Source organism: Phaseolus vulgaris, chromosome 9 (genome assembly GCF_000499845.2).
Source record: "Phaseolus vulgaris cultivar G19833 chromosome 9, P. vulgaris v2.0, whole genome shotgun sequence".
Lineage (NCBI taxonomy): Eukaryota > Viridiplantae > Streptophyta > Magnoliopsida > Fabales > Fabaceae > Phaseolus > Phaseolus vulgaris.
In genome coordinates, this window is record NC_023751.2 from 11,720,936 (window position 1) to 11,735,698 (window position 14,763).

At 29.9% G+C, this 14,763-nt stretch overlaps 2 protein-coding genes across 2 annotated transcripts; one reads left to right on the top strand and one right to left on the bottom strand.

Moving 5' to 3' along the window:
* The first annotated feature begins 5,745 nt into the window (after positions 1–5,745).
* Positions 5,746–7,280, top strand: LOC137822982 (uncharacterized acetyltransferase At3g50280-like). The gene has a single exon (XM_068628046.1). It carries the CDS (start codon positions 5,799–5,801, stop codon positions 7,185–7,187), a length of 1,389 nt encoding a protein of 462 aa, XP_068484147.1. The 5' UTR covers positions 5,746–5,798; the 3' UTR covers positions 7,188–7,280.
* Positions 7,281–10,065: 2,785 nt separating this feature from the next.
* LOC137822981 (uncharacterized acetyltransferase At3g50280-like) lies at positions 10,066–11,742 on the bottom strand. Its single transcript, XM_068628045.1, has one exon. It carries the CDS (start codon positions 11,578–11,580, stop codon positions 10,189–10,191), a length of 1,392 nt encoding a protein of 463 aa, XP_068484146.1. The 5' UTR covers positions 11,581–11,742; the 3' UTR covers positions 10,066–10,188.
* Positions 11,743–14,763: the final 3,021 nt, after the last annotated feature.

Genomic DNA, 14,763 nt, shown 5'->3' on the forward strand with positions numbered 1-14,763 from the left:
TGGTAGGTTTGGAGCTCTTCGTGAGCATATGCTCAAGTAAAGGTAAGGGATGCTAGTTTAAAATCTTCAATAGAACCATAGGTTAGAAGATTTGAATGTGAGTATGACGGGGTCAACAATTCCAGATTTTGTTGCAAGATTTCTTGTTCTGAGTGGATTGTAGTTTGATTGAAATTGAAAGTGTAGTGATTGAGAATTGGTTGTTTGATTTAAATGGTTTTGGAATTAGAAATCATATATATGTATAAATGGACATAATAACTCAATGATTCACTGAGAGTGATTGTATCATGCTGAACATAAACTGTCAATGTAATGTGTTGATTTATAGTTTAGGAATTGAATGAGATATTGACTTATAATCTAATAGGTATATTAAGTTATGCATAATTTTCTGCAGAATTTTCTGCATATTTCGCTCAAGCTAGCAAGTACTAGCTCAAGGTAAAAAAAATTATGGGTGCTCTCTGGAGGATTTTAGCCCAAGCTAGCGACTTCTAGCTCAAGCTAAAAAATTATGGGTGCTCTCTGGAGGATTTTAGCCCAAGCTAGCGACTTCTAGCTCAAGCTAAAAATTTTGGGCGCTCTCTGGAGGATTTTAGCCCAAGCTAGCGACTTTTAGCCCAAGCTAAAAATTTTGGGTGCTCTCTGGAGGATTTTAGCCCAAGCTAGCGAATTTTAGCTCAAGCTAAAATTCTGGGTGCTCTCTGGAGGATTTTAGCTCAAGCTAGCGAATTCTAGCTCAAGCTAAAGTAAAAAATAAAATAAAAGATAAAAATAAAAAATGAAAGAAAAAATAAATAAATATATATATATATTAAACTTTTTATTTATTTATTTGCTTTTAAGAGATTGATTTATTTATTTCTATATAGTTTTTCTTATAAAGTATGTAAACTTATATTTCATGTATAGTTAATTGAAAATCTCTTTAATTAGACATTTATATGATTAGTCAATGAATTGTTGTGTATTTTGGGAAATTCTAAACATTGGTATGATTTGATTGTTTAATGGTGGATATTATGAGGTTCAAAATATGAATTCTGATCGAGACATAGTATTTTCAGGAAAGAAAATACCGTGTTAAGATTGTTTAGGATGTGCATTGACTAGGGATTCGTCTAGAAGGAGATATCCTGACTCTCCTGAGATAATGGAATCATATAGATGAAGTTATTCAGGTGGTGAGAGTCGAAGGAGGTTCATATGAATGGGTAAGTTGTTTGAAAGATAATTAACTTGACCTGTTATATGAATTAACCCTGTCATATTAGGAGAGAGATGATATTGAGATTAATTATGCGCATAGCTGTGTGGATTTCACAGTGATGTAGTATGACAGGTGCAGATCTCTAAGTCTAAGTCAACGCACGAGTCTTCCGGAAGTAGAGTCAAGTGTCTATGTGTTATGAGTCAGTAGAGGTTTGACATGTGAAAAGATGAATTATGAAATTTAATAGACACTTGATGATTTGAGAAATTGTATGAGAATTGATGAATTATGTTGATTAATTTGACATGAATTTATATAGAAATTTTTTTATATAGCTAGCTTACCCTGTTATTGTTTGTGTTTGTTTCTTTATCTGTGATGATCGTGTTTTACACGGGAGCAGATGAGATTGCAGGTAATAGAGCTCCTCAGTGAGCAGCTGCAGTATTGGATAGATTTACCTTTGAATGCTTTGTTTCTTTTGTTTTTTTTTTAAAAACTTTTGATGTATATGTTAATTCCCTATGAAGAGGGATATCTTTTTGAGATACAAATATGATAACCTAATATATGTTTACATGTTAATTAGATATTGTATGTATAATATATTAACAAAAGAAAAAAAAATAGGGATGTTACATAGATAATATTCACTTTATCTAAAAAAAATTGGCCAAATGTGACCTAAATTGATTTTAAAATGTAAATTTTAAAAAAAATATATATATGTTGGTGTAAATTAGACTTGTACCAATTCCAACTTAAATTTGAATAGTCTGTATTTTCTTTAGATTTTTACATGTTATTTCATTGTCATGTCATCTCCCTGCTCTCCGTGCTACAGTGAATTATTGTTCTAAGATGAAAATAGATTTTTTTTTTTAAAATGGTATAATTTTTTTTAAAATATTTTTAAAGTGAATAATTTTTTTTTCAGAAATGGATAAGTCGTTAACACAGACCACGTAATTTTCACATTAAAATGTCAACCATGTTGGAGATTTAAAAAAAAAGTTAAAAATCATATATATAAAATACAATTTCAATTAAAAACCGTACTTCATAAATACACTTTATAATATTATAATATATGATGATATATGAAATTAGAATCTTTTTTCAAAATCCGATTTCTATTTGAAATTGTATTTCCCATATACATTTTGTAATTTTATAATGTATAATAATATCTATACCTATATATAGATGATTTTTCTTAATTTTTATTTTTTTTATTTTTATATCAATATTTGATTTTATTTCATTATTATGGGTATTGTTTTATTTCCTATTTTCATAAATTTTTTAAAAATTTTAATTTTAAATTTTCAAACCGTAAACTCTTTTCGAATCACTTCAAAATTTTCAAAATTTTTAAATTTTCAAATTTTCAATTTTCAAACCTAAAGCGTTTTCAAAACACTTTCAAATTTTAAAATTTTAAAATTCAAAACTTTTGAAATTTGAAAATAAAATTTGAAATTTTAAGTGTTTCGAAAAGGATTTAGGGTTTGAAATCTATAGAAGCTTTGGTGTTTGCGATATGTTATGGGAACATCTCTCCAAGGTTGCCTTTTTTTTTCAAGGAACAAAAGTTAACAATTTATTGGCTTTGGTTTTGTTTCAATTTTGTTTTAGAGTATGCAATATACTGATGTAAGTTATTGGGAAGAAGAATTTATTGAAGACCTTCTTGAGTATCATAAGAAGTTTGTTTTTTGATAATTAGTTTAGCATTTCTTCCCTTTAAAAATGAAAAAAAAAAATCTTCTACGATAAAAAAACAATTGGTGATAATTTTCCACTGCAGAGACTTCAGGAGAATGAGATCCGATTGTATTTGAAATTATGAATGCTCGAGAAAAAAAGGCGAACATGTATCATGCTGATGGAATGTCTGTGTGATTTCCTTAGCAATTAAGATTGTGTTTCTAATGTAATTTCAGAAGTTATCAAAGGCCATTGTTGAGGAATGAAAACCCATATTGGATGTTCTTGACATGGATGCTAGCAATAGTAATTCCTTGTAAGCTCATGCATTTTTACAACTAATAGCAAGTTTTGGTATTGCATCCGGTTTTAATGAGGAGGAGTTATCCAGGTTAATTCCAGTGGTATCTCCATGTCGTCAAGTGTTGATTTGCGTTGTTACCTTGGGTATACATATTTGAGTTATTTACAAATTAAAATATTTGTATACAATATATGTACCATAAACTAGAGTCAATGACAATGTTGTGTTCTAGATATTACTTGAAGATTGTGACTTTAACAACTACTTCTCTTTTTTATTCTCACTATTATAACATTTTGAAAAAAAAAACCTTTTATAAATCTTGGTTCCTCCCTAAACCATCATATATGTGAAGTTAAAATGCAATAATAATTGGTGAGGATGATAGCAGTGGATGTGAAAAACCAGGTTTAAATAATCATTGAACATTGAATTGAGCTATAACTAAAAATACACACTCAAACCAATCTATGTCCAAACTGTTTTAATTTTGTAAGCCATTTTTCTGTGTCTTTTAACACATGTGCTTTCACGTGTGTGTATCCAGATTTTTTTTAATTATTTGTATGTATCTATGTTTAATAGTAAAATTAAAATAAAAATGTCATTATTCACACACTTATATTAAAACTATAAATTTATAGTTCATTTTAATAAATACGAATACATATGAGAAAACACATAAATTATCTAAGTACACCAACTGATATATTGTAAAGGAAAAATACTCAACATAGTAGTTATATATAGTAAATTTACAAATGTCATGCAAAATTATAACATAGAAGAAAAGTAATTTACAATATCATGGTTTTGTAGTAATAAATTTCAAGATACCAAATAAAGATTTGTATTCAAGATGTCTTTCATTTTCCCTGTCACTCAAAAGTCTATATAATTAAAGAATGGATGAATTTTTTTGAAAATAATTTTTTAATATATATATAATTAAAAATTGAAGTACATTAACATTATTTTGAATTTTTAATAAAATTAATGATGTAGAACTTTAAAATTTAAAATAATGTAAGTTAATTATTTTAAAAGTATGATTAAAGTAAACCTAATTCATAATAAAAAATTAAGTTAGTAAAATCCTAAATTTAAAATGCTAAAAATAAATCAGAAACTTTAACCGAAAAGCTAAAATGAAGAATGTTAACCAAAAACTTTAATTATCATAGAAAGCGAAAAAATAGTACTATAGTCTATATTCTACTATTGTCGATATGAACAATTTGTTCTATTGTGACCTTCACTCTTACAGTAAGAGTATTTGTTTAACTTAGTTGGAAGTGGTTTATCCATTTCATTATGTATACGATATGTTATTGATCTGTTTGATTTCTTATGGTGCATTCGGAGGTCTGAGATGAAATTCAATCCAATATAAGTAGACAAATAATTTTGATTTCGAATTGGATGAAATTCAACTTCCTAAGCCTTCAAAATATACTATAGAGTATAGATAAGATCGACAAATGTTGTTAGTTGTAAATGACATGTCGAATAAACAACGATAACATAAGTACAAAAAAGTTGAAAAACTTGAAACTCTCAACAATCACACACTAATCGTTAAGTTTTCATGTGTATGACATAGGTAGGTATCGTAGTTGAATAGTGGTATCTCTTAAACATCAAACTTTGAATTTTGTCTATTGAATTTCGTCTATTGTATAAAAGCTAACTTTCTTTAATTATAAATAAATAAAAGTTATAAATAGTAAATTAAACTTATCTAAATATTAAAAGAAATGTATATTAACATTATTATATATTATAACATTATAAACGAATTTTAGGTTTTAAATTTTTATGTTTTTATTTTATAGATTATTATATATTATAATATTAGAAAACATATGAGAAATAGAAATCGTATTCCAAATATAAGATTCTTTTAATTTCATATATTATTATATATTATAATATTATAAAACGTATTCAACATGGTTGGCTACTTCTTGTTGGCGATTTACTCATTTTTAGAAAAAAAATTGTTTTTTTCCCAATTTGAAAGATTCGAAAAAAACTTACATCATTTTTAAAAGAACCCATTATATAAATTTTAATTTTTAGGATATATTGAATCATTGTAAATTTAAACTTATTTATCTCCATAAATAAATAAAAAACTTATTTTATCTTCAAATAAACTGATTTTAAATTATAAGATGCTCTCTACCTTATTTATTAATTTCATTGGAAATTTTTTTCTTGTGTTTTATTCCGGTAGTAAGAGAATAATACAGTTTTAATGGATTAAAAAAAGAATACTTTATGAGTTGAATAAAAAATCTTTTGTAACAGAATTATTTTTTCGCATTACTTCATTTTTTTTATGGAAATATATCTCCTTTACCATTTTCTCTTCACATTTTTCCCTCAAAAACAGACTTTTCAAACTTTCCACTCATTTTTCCAGAACTTGACTTTAATTTGTGGAAGTCAAACACAGGTGGCAATTGACTGCTTTAATTATATTATTTATTTAAAATCTATATAAAAGAGTAATGAAGTAGGTCTTGATTTTGAACTGAACAAAAGAAACACAAAGACTGCATCATGAGTATCCCTGTTCGACGCATTTCAGAGTGCTTCGTGAAGCCTCACCCCTTCAACCAAGTCTCCAGCCAAATCTGCCATTTAACTCCTTGGGATATTGCTATGTTGTCTACCCACTATATCCAGAAGGGTTTGCTCTTCAACAAGCCTGCAACTCTTGTGGATCAACAATATTTCATGGAGAATCTGTTGGAGAAGCTCAAGCACTCTCTTTCTCTCACCCTCTTCCATTTTTATCCACTCTCTGGTCGTCTTGTCACCCACAAAACCCAACACCCTCCCTCTTATACTGTTTCTGTTGATTGCAACAACAGTGATGGAGCTCGATTCATCTATGCAGCCTTAGATGTCACCATATCTGACTTACTCTCCCCAGTTGACACCCCTTCCGTTTTTCACTCATTCTTTGACCACCACAAAGCACTCAACCATGACGGTCACACAATGCCCTTGTTGTCCATCCAAGTCACTGAACTAGTGGATGGTGTTTTCATAGGTTGCTCCATGAATCACTCTCTAGGAGATGGCACTTCGTATTGGAATTTCTTCAATACATGGTCGCAGATCTTTCAAGCACAATCTCAGGCTGAAAGCCATGAATACGATGTTCCCATCTCACACCAACCCCTTCACAATCGTTGGTTTCCAAATAATTGTAGTCCACCAATCTCTCTTCCTTTCAAACATCATGATGAGTTTATAGGGAGACCTGAAGAAACACCCTTGCCGAGAGAGAGAATTTTCCATTTTTCAGCAGAGTCTATTGCCGCACTGAAAGCCAAGGCCAACTCAGAATCTAATACCACAAGAATCTCTTCTTTCCAGTCATTATCAGCACTTGTTTGGAGATCCATAACTCGTGCGCGCTCCCCACCGTCTGACCAAATAACGATTTGCAGATTAGCCGCAAACAATCGATCAAGAATGGAGCCGCCTCTGCCTGAAGAATACTTTGGAAACTGCATTCATGCAGTGAGTGCAGAAACGACAACAGGGGAATTGCTTGAGAATGGTCTAGGATGGGCAGCATGGAAGTTGCATAAGGCTGTTACAAACCTTAACGATAGAGTGGTGTTAGAATTTCTGGAAGGGTGGTTGGAGTCTCCTTTGATAGTTCAAATGGGTCGTTTCTTTGACCCGTACAGCGTGTTGATGGGTAGCTCGCCCAGGTTCAATATGTATGGGAGTGAATTTGGAATGGGGAAAGCGGTGGCTGCTAGAAGTGGCTATGCAAATAAATTTGATGGGAAAGTGTCATCATACCCAGGGCGTGAAGGAGGAGGAAGCATTGATTTGGAAGTTTGCCTTTTGCCACATACAATGAGTGCTTTGGAATCAGACAAGGAGTTCATGAATGCAGTTTCTGTGTTCAATCCCCTGCTGTTGTAGTTTGCTAATAATGGTGAACAATAAAGATGTTTTGAACAATAAAGATGTTTTAAGATATACTCTTAATTATATGTTTTGAACTGTTGAAGAATATTCATTGTGTATTTAGATAGTTCCGTGTCTGATTAGTTTGTGGTTTAATAAGTTACATATGGACGACTTCTTAGTATATAAAATTTATATATTATTATTACTTATGGTTGTCATAAGAATGTGAACAGTACTGTCAAAACATCTTTATTGTTAAACCAATCTGGGAATCAGGTTATAAAAATGATCTTGGTGAAGCATATATATCTTACTGATGCACGGGAACATTATTTCCCATAAAATATAGTATAAAACATACACAATGATTATTAAAAGAGTAATTAATCCGATTATTATTGACTTAAGCCTCGCAATGACGATCCCTTTCAATGATTAATATTGCTTGGAAGATTAATGCATTCACTCATAAAGAATATTTTAGCTTTTCAAATGACAATGTAAAACTTAATTTTACTCAAAGACGCATTTTTATATATAATAAGACATTTATAAAAATATTATTAAATACTTTTAATAACATTTATTTAATAAAAAGATAACATTTTAAAAATGTTACTAAATCTTTTTAATAATATTTTTTAACAAAAATAACACTATAAAAATGTTACTATAAAATGTAATTTTTTTAATATAGAAGTGACATTTTTAAAATGTTATTAAATATTTTTATTAATATTTTTTAATAAAAAAGTAACATTATAAAAATTTACTAAAAATTAAAAAAAAATAGTAACTTTTTTTAATAAATAAATAACAATTAAAAATATTATCAAATCTTTTTAGTAATATTTTTTTTTAAAAGAGTAAGATTATAAAAATGTTATTAAAAATCTTTAGTAACTTTTTTAATAAAAAAGTGATATTTAAAAAATATTATTAAATCTTTTTAGTAATATTTTTTAATAAAAAAGTAACAATATAAACATATTATTAGAAATTTTTAGTAACTCTTTTAGGTGACATTTAAAAAATATTAATAAAAATCTTTAGTAAATTGTTTGACTAGAAAATTATACAAATTACTTAGATTTGGATTGTAACATATGAAATTTAATAATTTAATAATTTATGCATATATGTTTTTATTTTATAAACAAGTTAGTAATAAAAATTTGTCAACACAAATACTAATAGTAATTCAATAAATTTTCAATGTTTGAAAATGAATTTAGATATGCCTTGTCAATAAATTGTCACCTTTGTTTATCATGTAGCATATGTAAGATTTATAGTATAATATGTACTATCACTATAGTCTCACACAATTAGTTCTTGTATAGTGAAAATGACAATGACAATCATTCACTGTAAAGCGTACAATTATTCTTCTTTATTTCAAATACAATCTCATTATTCAATTTCAACAACAACTCCTGAGCTTCCTCGTCCTTCCCATACCAATGAAATTCTTTCAACGCTTCTCCATACTCCTTTAGCTTTGGCTTCAATTTCTCCCTACCCCAATAATGAATTCTCAATATAGACAACATATCTCAAACAAGGCGTATAATTAGGTACCTTTGTCCATAGATACAAGGGAAATAAAAATCATCATTACCAATATTTCATCTTTTGAAAAAGTCGTGGCTAAATCTTATAGGCTACATACTAGGACATTATGTTTTTTTCCTCCAGTCAAACAAAGTCTATGTAGATAAGTATGAGAAAAGTAAGATTAGATGTATCTTCCACACTGTAATAATTTCTCACAGACACAAATGAAATTAAAATTTTAAGAACCAAAAATATTCTTTTCACAATAACAATACATTTATCATTATAATCACATGAAGATTATACCAAAGGATTTCAAAACCCAGATGAACTAGATCCAGATATCATTCATAAACATTGTAAAAAAATATTCACAAAAACTTGTTAACTTTTATTAAAGTGAAAAAAATTAAATTTAACATTAAATTATTTTTTTAAACATATAGGGTGCACCTTTGAATAAAAAATATTAATGAAACCTCACCTACATGGTACTTGTACTGCATGTGTGTGTACTTCCTTTAGCATCTGAGCAATGAATTCAATCTCACTTCAAAAGTACAATTGAAACTAGCTTTTCTTTTTGCAGCCATTTTGCCAAAACAATTTAAAACACTAGCGTACAATACTGCAATGTATTATAAAAATGGTATTCAAGTAATCTGTCACAACTAAACTAACAAAAGATAAAATCTAGGAGAGTGTGATAAAATAAAATAAAAGGACGTTACCCTTCTTAGATACAATGTCACCTATCTCTCAATATAACATAACTGGATGCATTAATCTTCTGTTTCTTGGAGATTCTCTTCAGTATATCCTCAAAAGCCTTCTTATCTTGCACATAGCAAAGAAACACAAATGCCAAATTCAAACTTTTGCCGAGCAAAGCAAATAAAAGTCATACATCTTCCTTAGGTGGTCCCAAAGCTAAGAGAAAGATTTCCTATGCATACATATCATTCCCCCGTTTATATATCAATATGGTAGAAGTAAGGATTCAATATATCAATTACCATAACATATTGTTAATGTTATATTCCCTTGTTTCAATTTGCACTTGCCAGTCAATTTCATTCTAAATAGTATTAAATGTTAGTTCTACTCTGAATTTAGCAACAAGATCCTTTTTTTTCAATTGCATGCAAGAACAAGGCAAATTGGAAAATATAATCTGCTGCTAAAAGAGGAAGAAGTAGGAGAGGAAGTAGTTGATGAAACGTACACGGAATGAGTTATACTAGAGTTCAGGAGACATTAATTATTTTTTTTGTTACTATGTGAATAGAATTTGACTAATTCATCTTTTCTCAGAGGATAAATTTAACAGATGTTCCAATAATAACTTCTCTCACTTAATAAAACACAGAAATTGCCGATAAAAAAAATAAAATAAAAAACCAGAAACGAGATTACATTAATTAAGAGCTGTCCCTTTATCAGCATTATTAGCAAACTACAACAGCAAGGGATTGAACACAGAAACTGCATTCATGAACTCCTTGTCTGATTCCAAGGCACTCATTGAATGTGGCAAAAGGCAAACTTCCAAATCAATGCTTCCTCCTCCTTCACGCCCTGGGTATGATGACACTTTCCCATCAAATTTATTTGCATGCCCACTTCTAGCAGCCACCGCTTTCCCCATTCCAAATTCACTTCCATACATATTGAACCTGGGCGAGCTACCCATCATCACACAGTACGGATCAAAGAAACGACCCATTTGATATATCAAAGGAGACTCTAACCACTCTTGCAGATACTGCAACACCACTCGATTGCTAAGGTTTGCAACAGCCATATGCAACTTCCATGCTGCCCATCCTAAATCATTCTCAAGTAATTCCCCTTTTGTCGTTTCTGCACTCACTGCATGAATGCAGTTTCCAAAGTATTCTTCAGGCAGAGGAGGTTCCATTCTTGATCGACTGTTTGCGGCTAATCTACAAATCGTTATTTGGTCAGACGGTGGGGAGCGCGCACGAGTTATCGATCTCCAAACAAGTGCTGATAATGACTGGAAAGAAGAAATTTGTGTGGTGTTGGATTCTGAGTTGGCCTTTGCTTTCAGTTTAGCAATAGACTCTGCTGAAAAATGGAAAACTCTCTCTCTCAGCAAGGTTGTTTTTTCAGATCTCTCTATAAACTCCTCATGATGTTTGAATGGAAGGGAGATCGGTGGTCTACAATTATTTGGAAACCAACGATTGTGAATGGGTTGGCGTGAGATGGGAACATCATATTCACAGCGTTCAGCCTGAGATTGTGCCTGAAAGATCTGCGACCATGTATTGAAGAAATTCCAATACGAAGTGCCATCTCCTAGAGAGTGATTCATGGAGCAACCTATGAAAACACCATCCACTAGTTCAGTGACTTGGATGGACAACAAGGGCATGGTGTGACCGTCATGGTTGAGTGCTTTGTGGTGGTCAAAGAATGAGTGAAAAACGGAAGGGGTGTCAACTGGGGAGAGTAAGTCAGATATGGTGACATCTAAGGTTGCATAGATGAATCGAGCTCCATCACTGTTGTTGCAATCAACAGAAACAGTATAAGAGGGAGGTTGTTGGGTTTTGTGGGTGACAAGACGACCAGAGAGTGGATAGAAATGGGAGAGGGTGAGAGAAAGAGAGTGCTTGAGCTTCTTCAACAGATTCTCCATGAAATATTGTTGATCCACAAGAGTTGCAGGCTTGCTGAAGAGCAAACCCTTCTGGATATAGTGCACAGACAACATGGCAATATCCCATGGTGTTAGATTACAGATTTGGTTGGGGAAGTTGTTGTAGGGGTGAGGCTTCACAAAACATTCTGAAATGTGTTCAACTGCAGGAGTACCCATTTTGCAGTGAGGAATGATACTTTCAAAACTATTATAGGAAAATAGATTTGAAAAATGATTCTTTTACAACCTCGTTCGCCTTGCGCCAAAATATCAAAATACAACCCAGAACGGGTGCTTACGTGACGTGAACATTGTTATCAAATTGACAAGTATAGAAAGGCATTATGATATTTTGATATTCTCCTTCACCGTACATCTAAAAAATATTAATATTTATAATAAAAAATAAAAAATCTTTGACCATCATTCTAGCAACTTCATCCTTTCTTGGTTTGTCCTTCCTAATTCTACATCCAATTTCATGTTAAACACTTCTTCAATCAATTCATTACAAAGCTCTTTGACGCAATAATTCAACAATAACCTGTTCATTCACATAAATATTACCAAACTTAATTATCTACATTCACAACAATGTTAATGTAATACAAATTCCAATAAACATGAGAGACTATATTGTTATGTAGACCCCATCCAAGTTCATTGTGGCCAAATATAATATTCATTCAATGCATAATATGAGGATATTTATTTCCTCTCCTTGGCATGTGATGCTTGTAATGCTCAAACGCCCATATCTAAATAATGAATATAAAAAATTCATTTATTATGAACTCAAACGCATGAAAAATTATTACAAACAATTACCAATATCGTTCAAAATCTTTTTGTTCTAAACAGGCCAATTGGAGACCTAAACCCAGAACATTCAAGGTAGTCCAGAACAAGTGCTCTTAACCTAATTTGTGATATGTCTATATGAGGTTTTACCTAGTATATATAGAGTAAGTTTTAATCATTGATCTACGGTTATGATTCTCTCTTTACTGCTTGGTTAATGTTAATTAATCAAAATCCTCATCCTATACTATTTTCTTTACATTATTCATTTACATCGGTCTCCTACCTAAATGAGAAAAGGTCGGCCCAATACCCATAACCCAACAATTTCATATTACCTACAACAGGTAAACACAACCATCTACATAGATAAACGAAATACTTTCACTAGTCATACTCAAATTAACACCACCATTCCTCTTCAATGGGTTCTAATCTATCACCAGTAAGTTGGAACGCACAAGAAAAATGCAAATCCAGTGATCCAAAATCGCAAAGCAAAAAACACTAAACAATAGAATCCAAACCAATTTAAACTCCAACCAACAAACCCCAACGTCCAAAACTCAAAAACCACAACATCATACAAATAAACGAAATAATTGTACACTAAACCCTAAAAAATCTAAATCAAAACACATGAAAACTTTACAAAAACATATACCAAACCAGGTACCCAATGAATCAAACGAAAAAATCCCAATATCCACATATAAACGAAATTAAACAAAAACAAACCCCAAAATCCGAGTGAAATCGTACTCGCACTCTCACTGAAATCAAACTACCACTCCCTCGAAAACGCAAATCTTCTCAAAATCGCACATGTGATTCCTTTTCCCTTTGCAAAACGTTCAATAGAAAACACAAGTAAAAACCCTCAAAATTCCTCTCCAAAACACCCAATTGAAAAAACAACAAAAATCCCTCAAAATTGACCTTTGCTTCCTTTTCCCTTCGTAAAACACCCAATTAAAAACACAAGAAAAAACACTCAAAATCTCTCTGCAAAACACAAGTTAAACCCCTCAAAATGCCCAATCGAAAAAAAATCAAAATCCCTTAAAATCACACCTTTGCTCCTTCGAAAAACCTATCCTTTCAAAAACTAATTTTTTTAAATTTTCCACCTAAGTAACTACTGGACTCCATCATCTAATTTTTTATTATTTTACGATCTAGGTGACAGTTTTGTATTCTCACGCACCATGTATTAGTTTTAGTTGTCAAATAGTCGATATCCATTCTATTTATTACACTACCCAAAATATTAATATTTTAATTTAAAGTACTAATATATATTATTATATTATTAAAGTAGTTAGTTTTGATTAGTTGTTTCAGGAGACTTTCTTTTAATATATAGTATTTAAACACTAAAAATTGTTTAAGTGGATTAAGTTGAGCATCATTCTCGTCAATACCACGTTTTATTTTTTTTATCGATACTAGAAATATAATTTTATAGAAGACAATTATGTTCATATTATATTAACTATTACAGATAATACTGACATTAATTTTAAGCTGCTGGCTGGCATATATATTTTTTACTATATTCACACGGAAGGCCTTTGAATATTTGACTTAATTTTTTTACCATAAATAATTGAAGTTTTAAACTTCTTGAGCGTGTAAATAATATTCACTTTATTTCAAACCTTTTCCGCCAAATGTGACCCAAATTGATTTTAAAATGTAAATTTTAAAAAAATATATTTGTTGGTGTAAATTAGACTTGTACCGATTCCAACTTAAATTTGAATAGTCTGTATTTTCTTTAGATTTTTACATGTTATTTCATTGCATGTCATCTCCCTGTTATCCGTGCTACAGTGACATTATTGTTCTAGTATGAAAATAGTTGTTTTTTTTAAAATGGATAAGTCGTTAACACAGTACACGTAATTTACACATTAAAATGTCAACCATGTTGGGGTTCAATTTCCTATCTAGAACCATTTATATCTTTATTTCCCTATCTAGCATCTTTTTATTTTTATTTTTCTATCTAGCACCCTTTTGTTTTTATTTCCCTATCTAGCACTCTTTTATTTTTTATTTCCCTATCTAGCACCATTTTAAAAATAAATAAATAAATAATAAATTATTATTTTTTAATAATTTTAATTTTGAATGCATTAAAAAATAAATATTTTTAATGTTTAAAATAATTAAAAATATAATTAATGAATAAATAAATGAGTTTTTACAAAATAAAAACAAAAAAGTAATAAATTAAAAATGTTTAGTTTAAAATTTTTTTTTTTTAAATGAAGAAAATAAAAAATTAAACTCTACAACAACATAAAAGTTGAATCTATAAACATACATTAGTATTTATTTTTATTATTATTGATGATGTAATCATGTTAATTTCAAGTAAAAAATACAGGACATATTTATAAAAAAAAACAAAGTCAATTAGTATTAATTAATAGTGGACACATAAATAATATTGAAGTGTTTACCTAAATGCAAAATTCTAAAAAAAACTAATACACATGTTACACTTAATGCTTAAAAATGAGAAGAAAAAAATGCAAAAATAAATAAGTC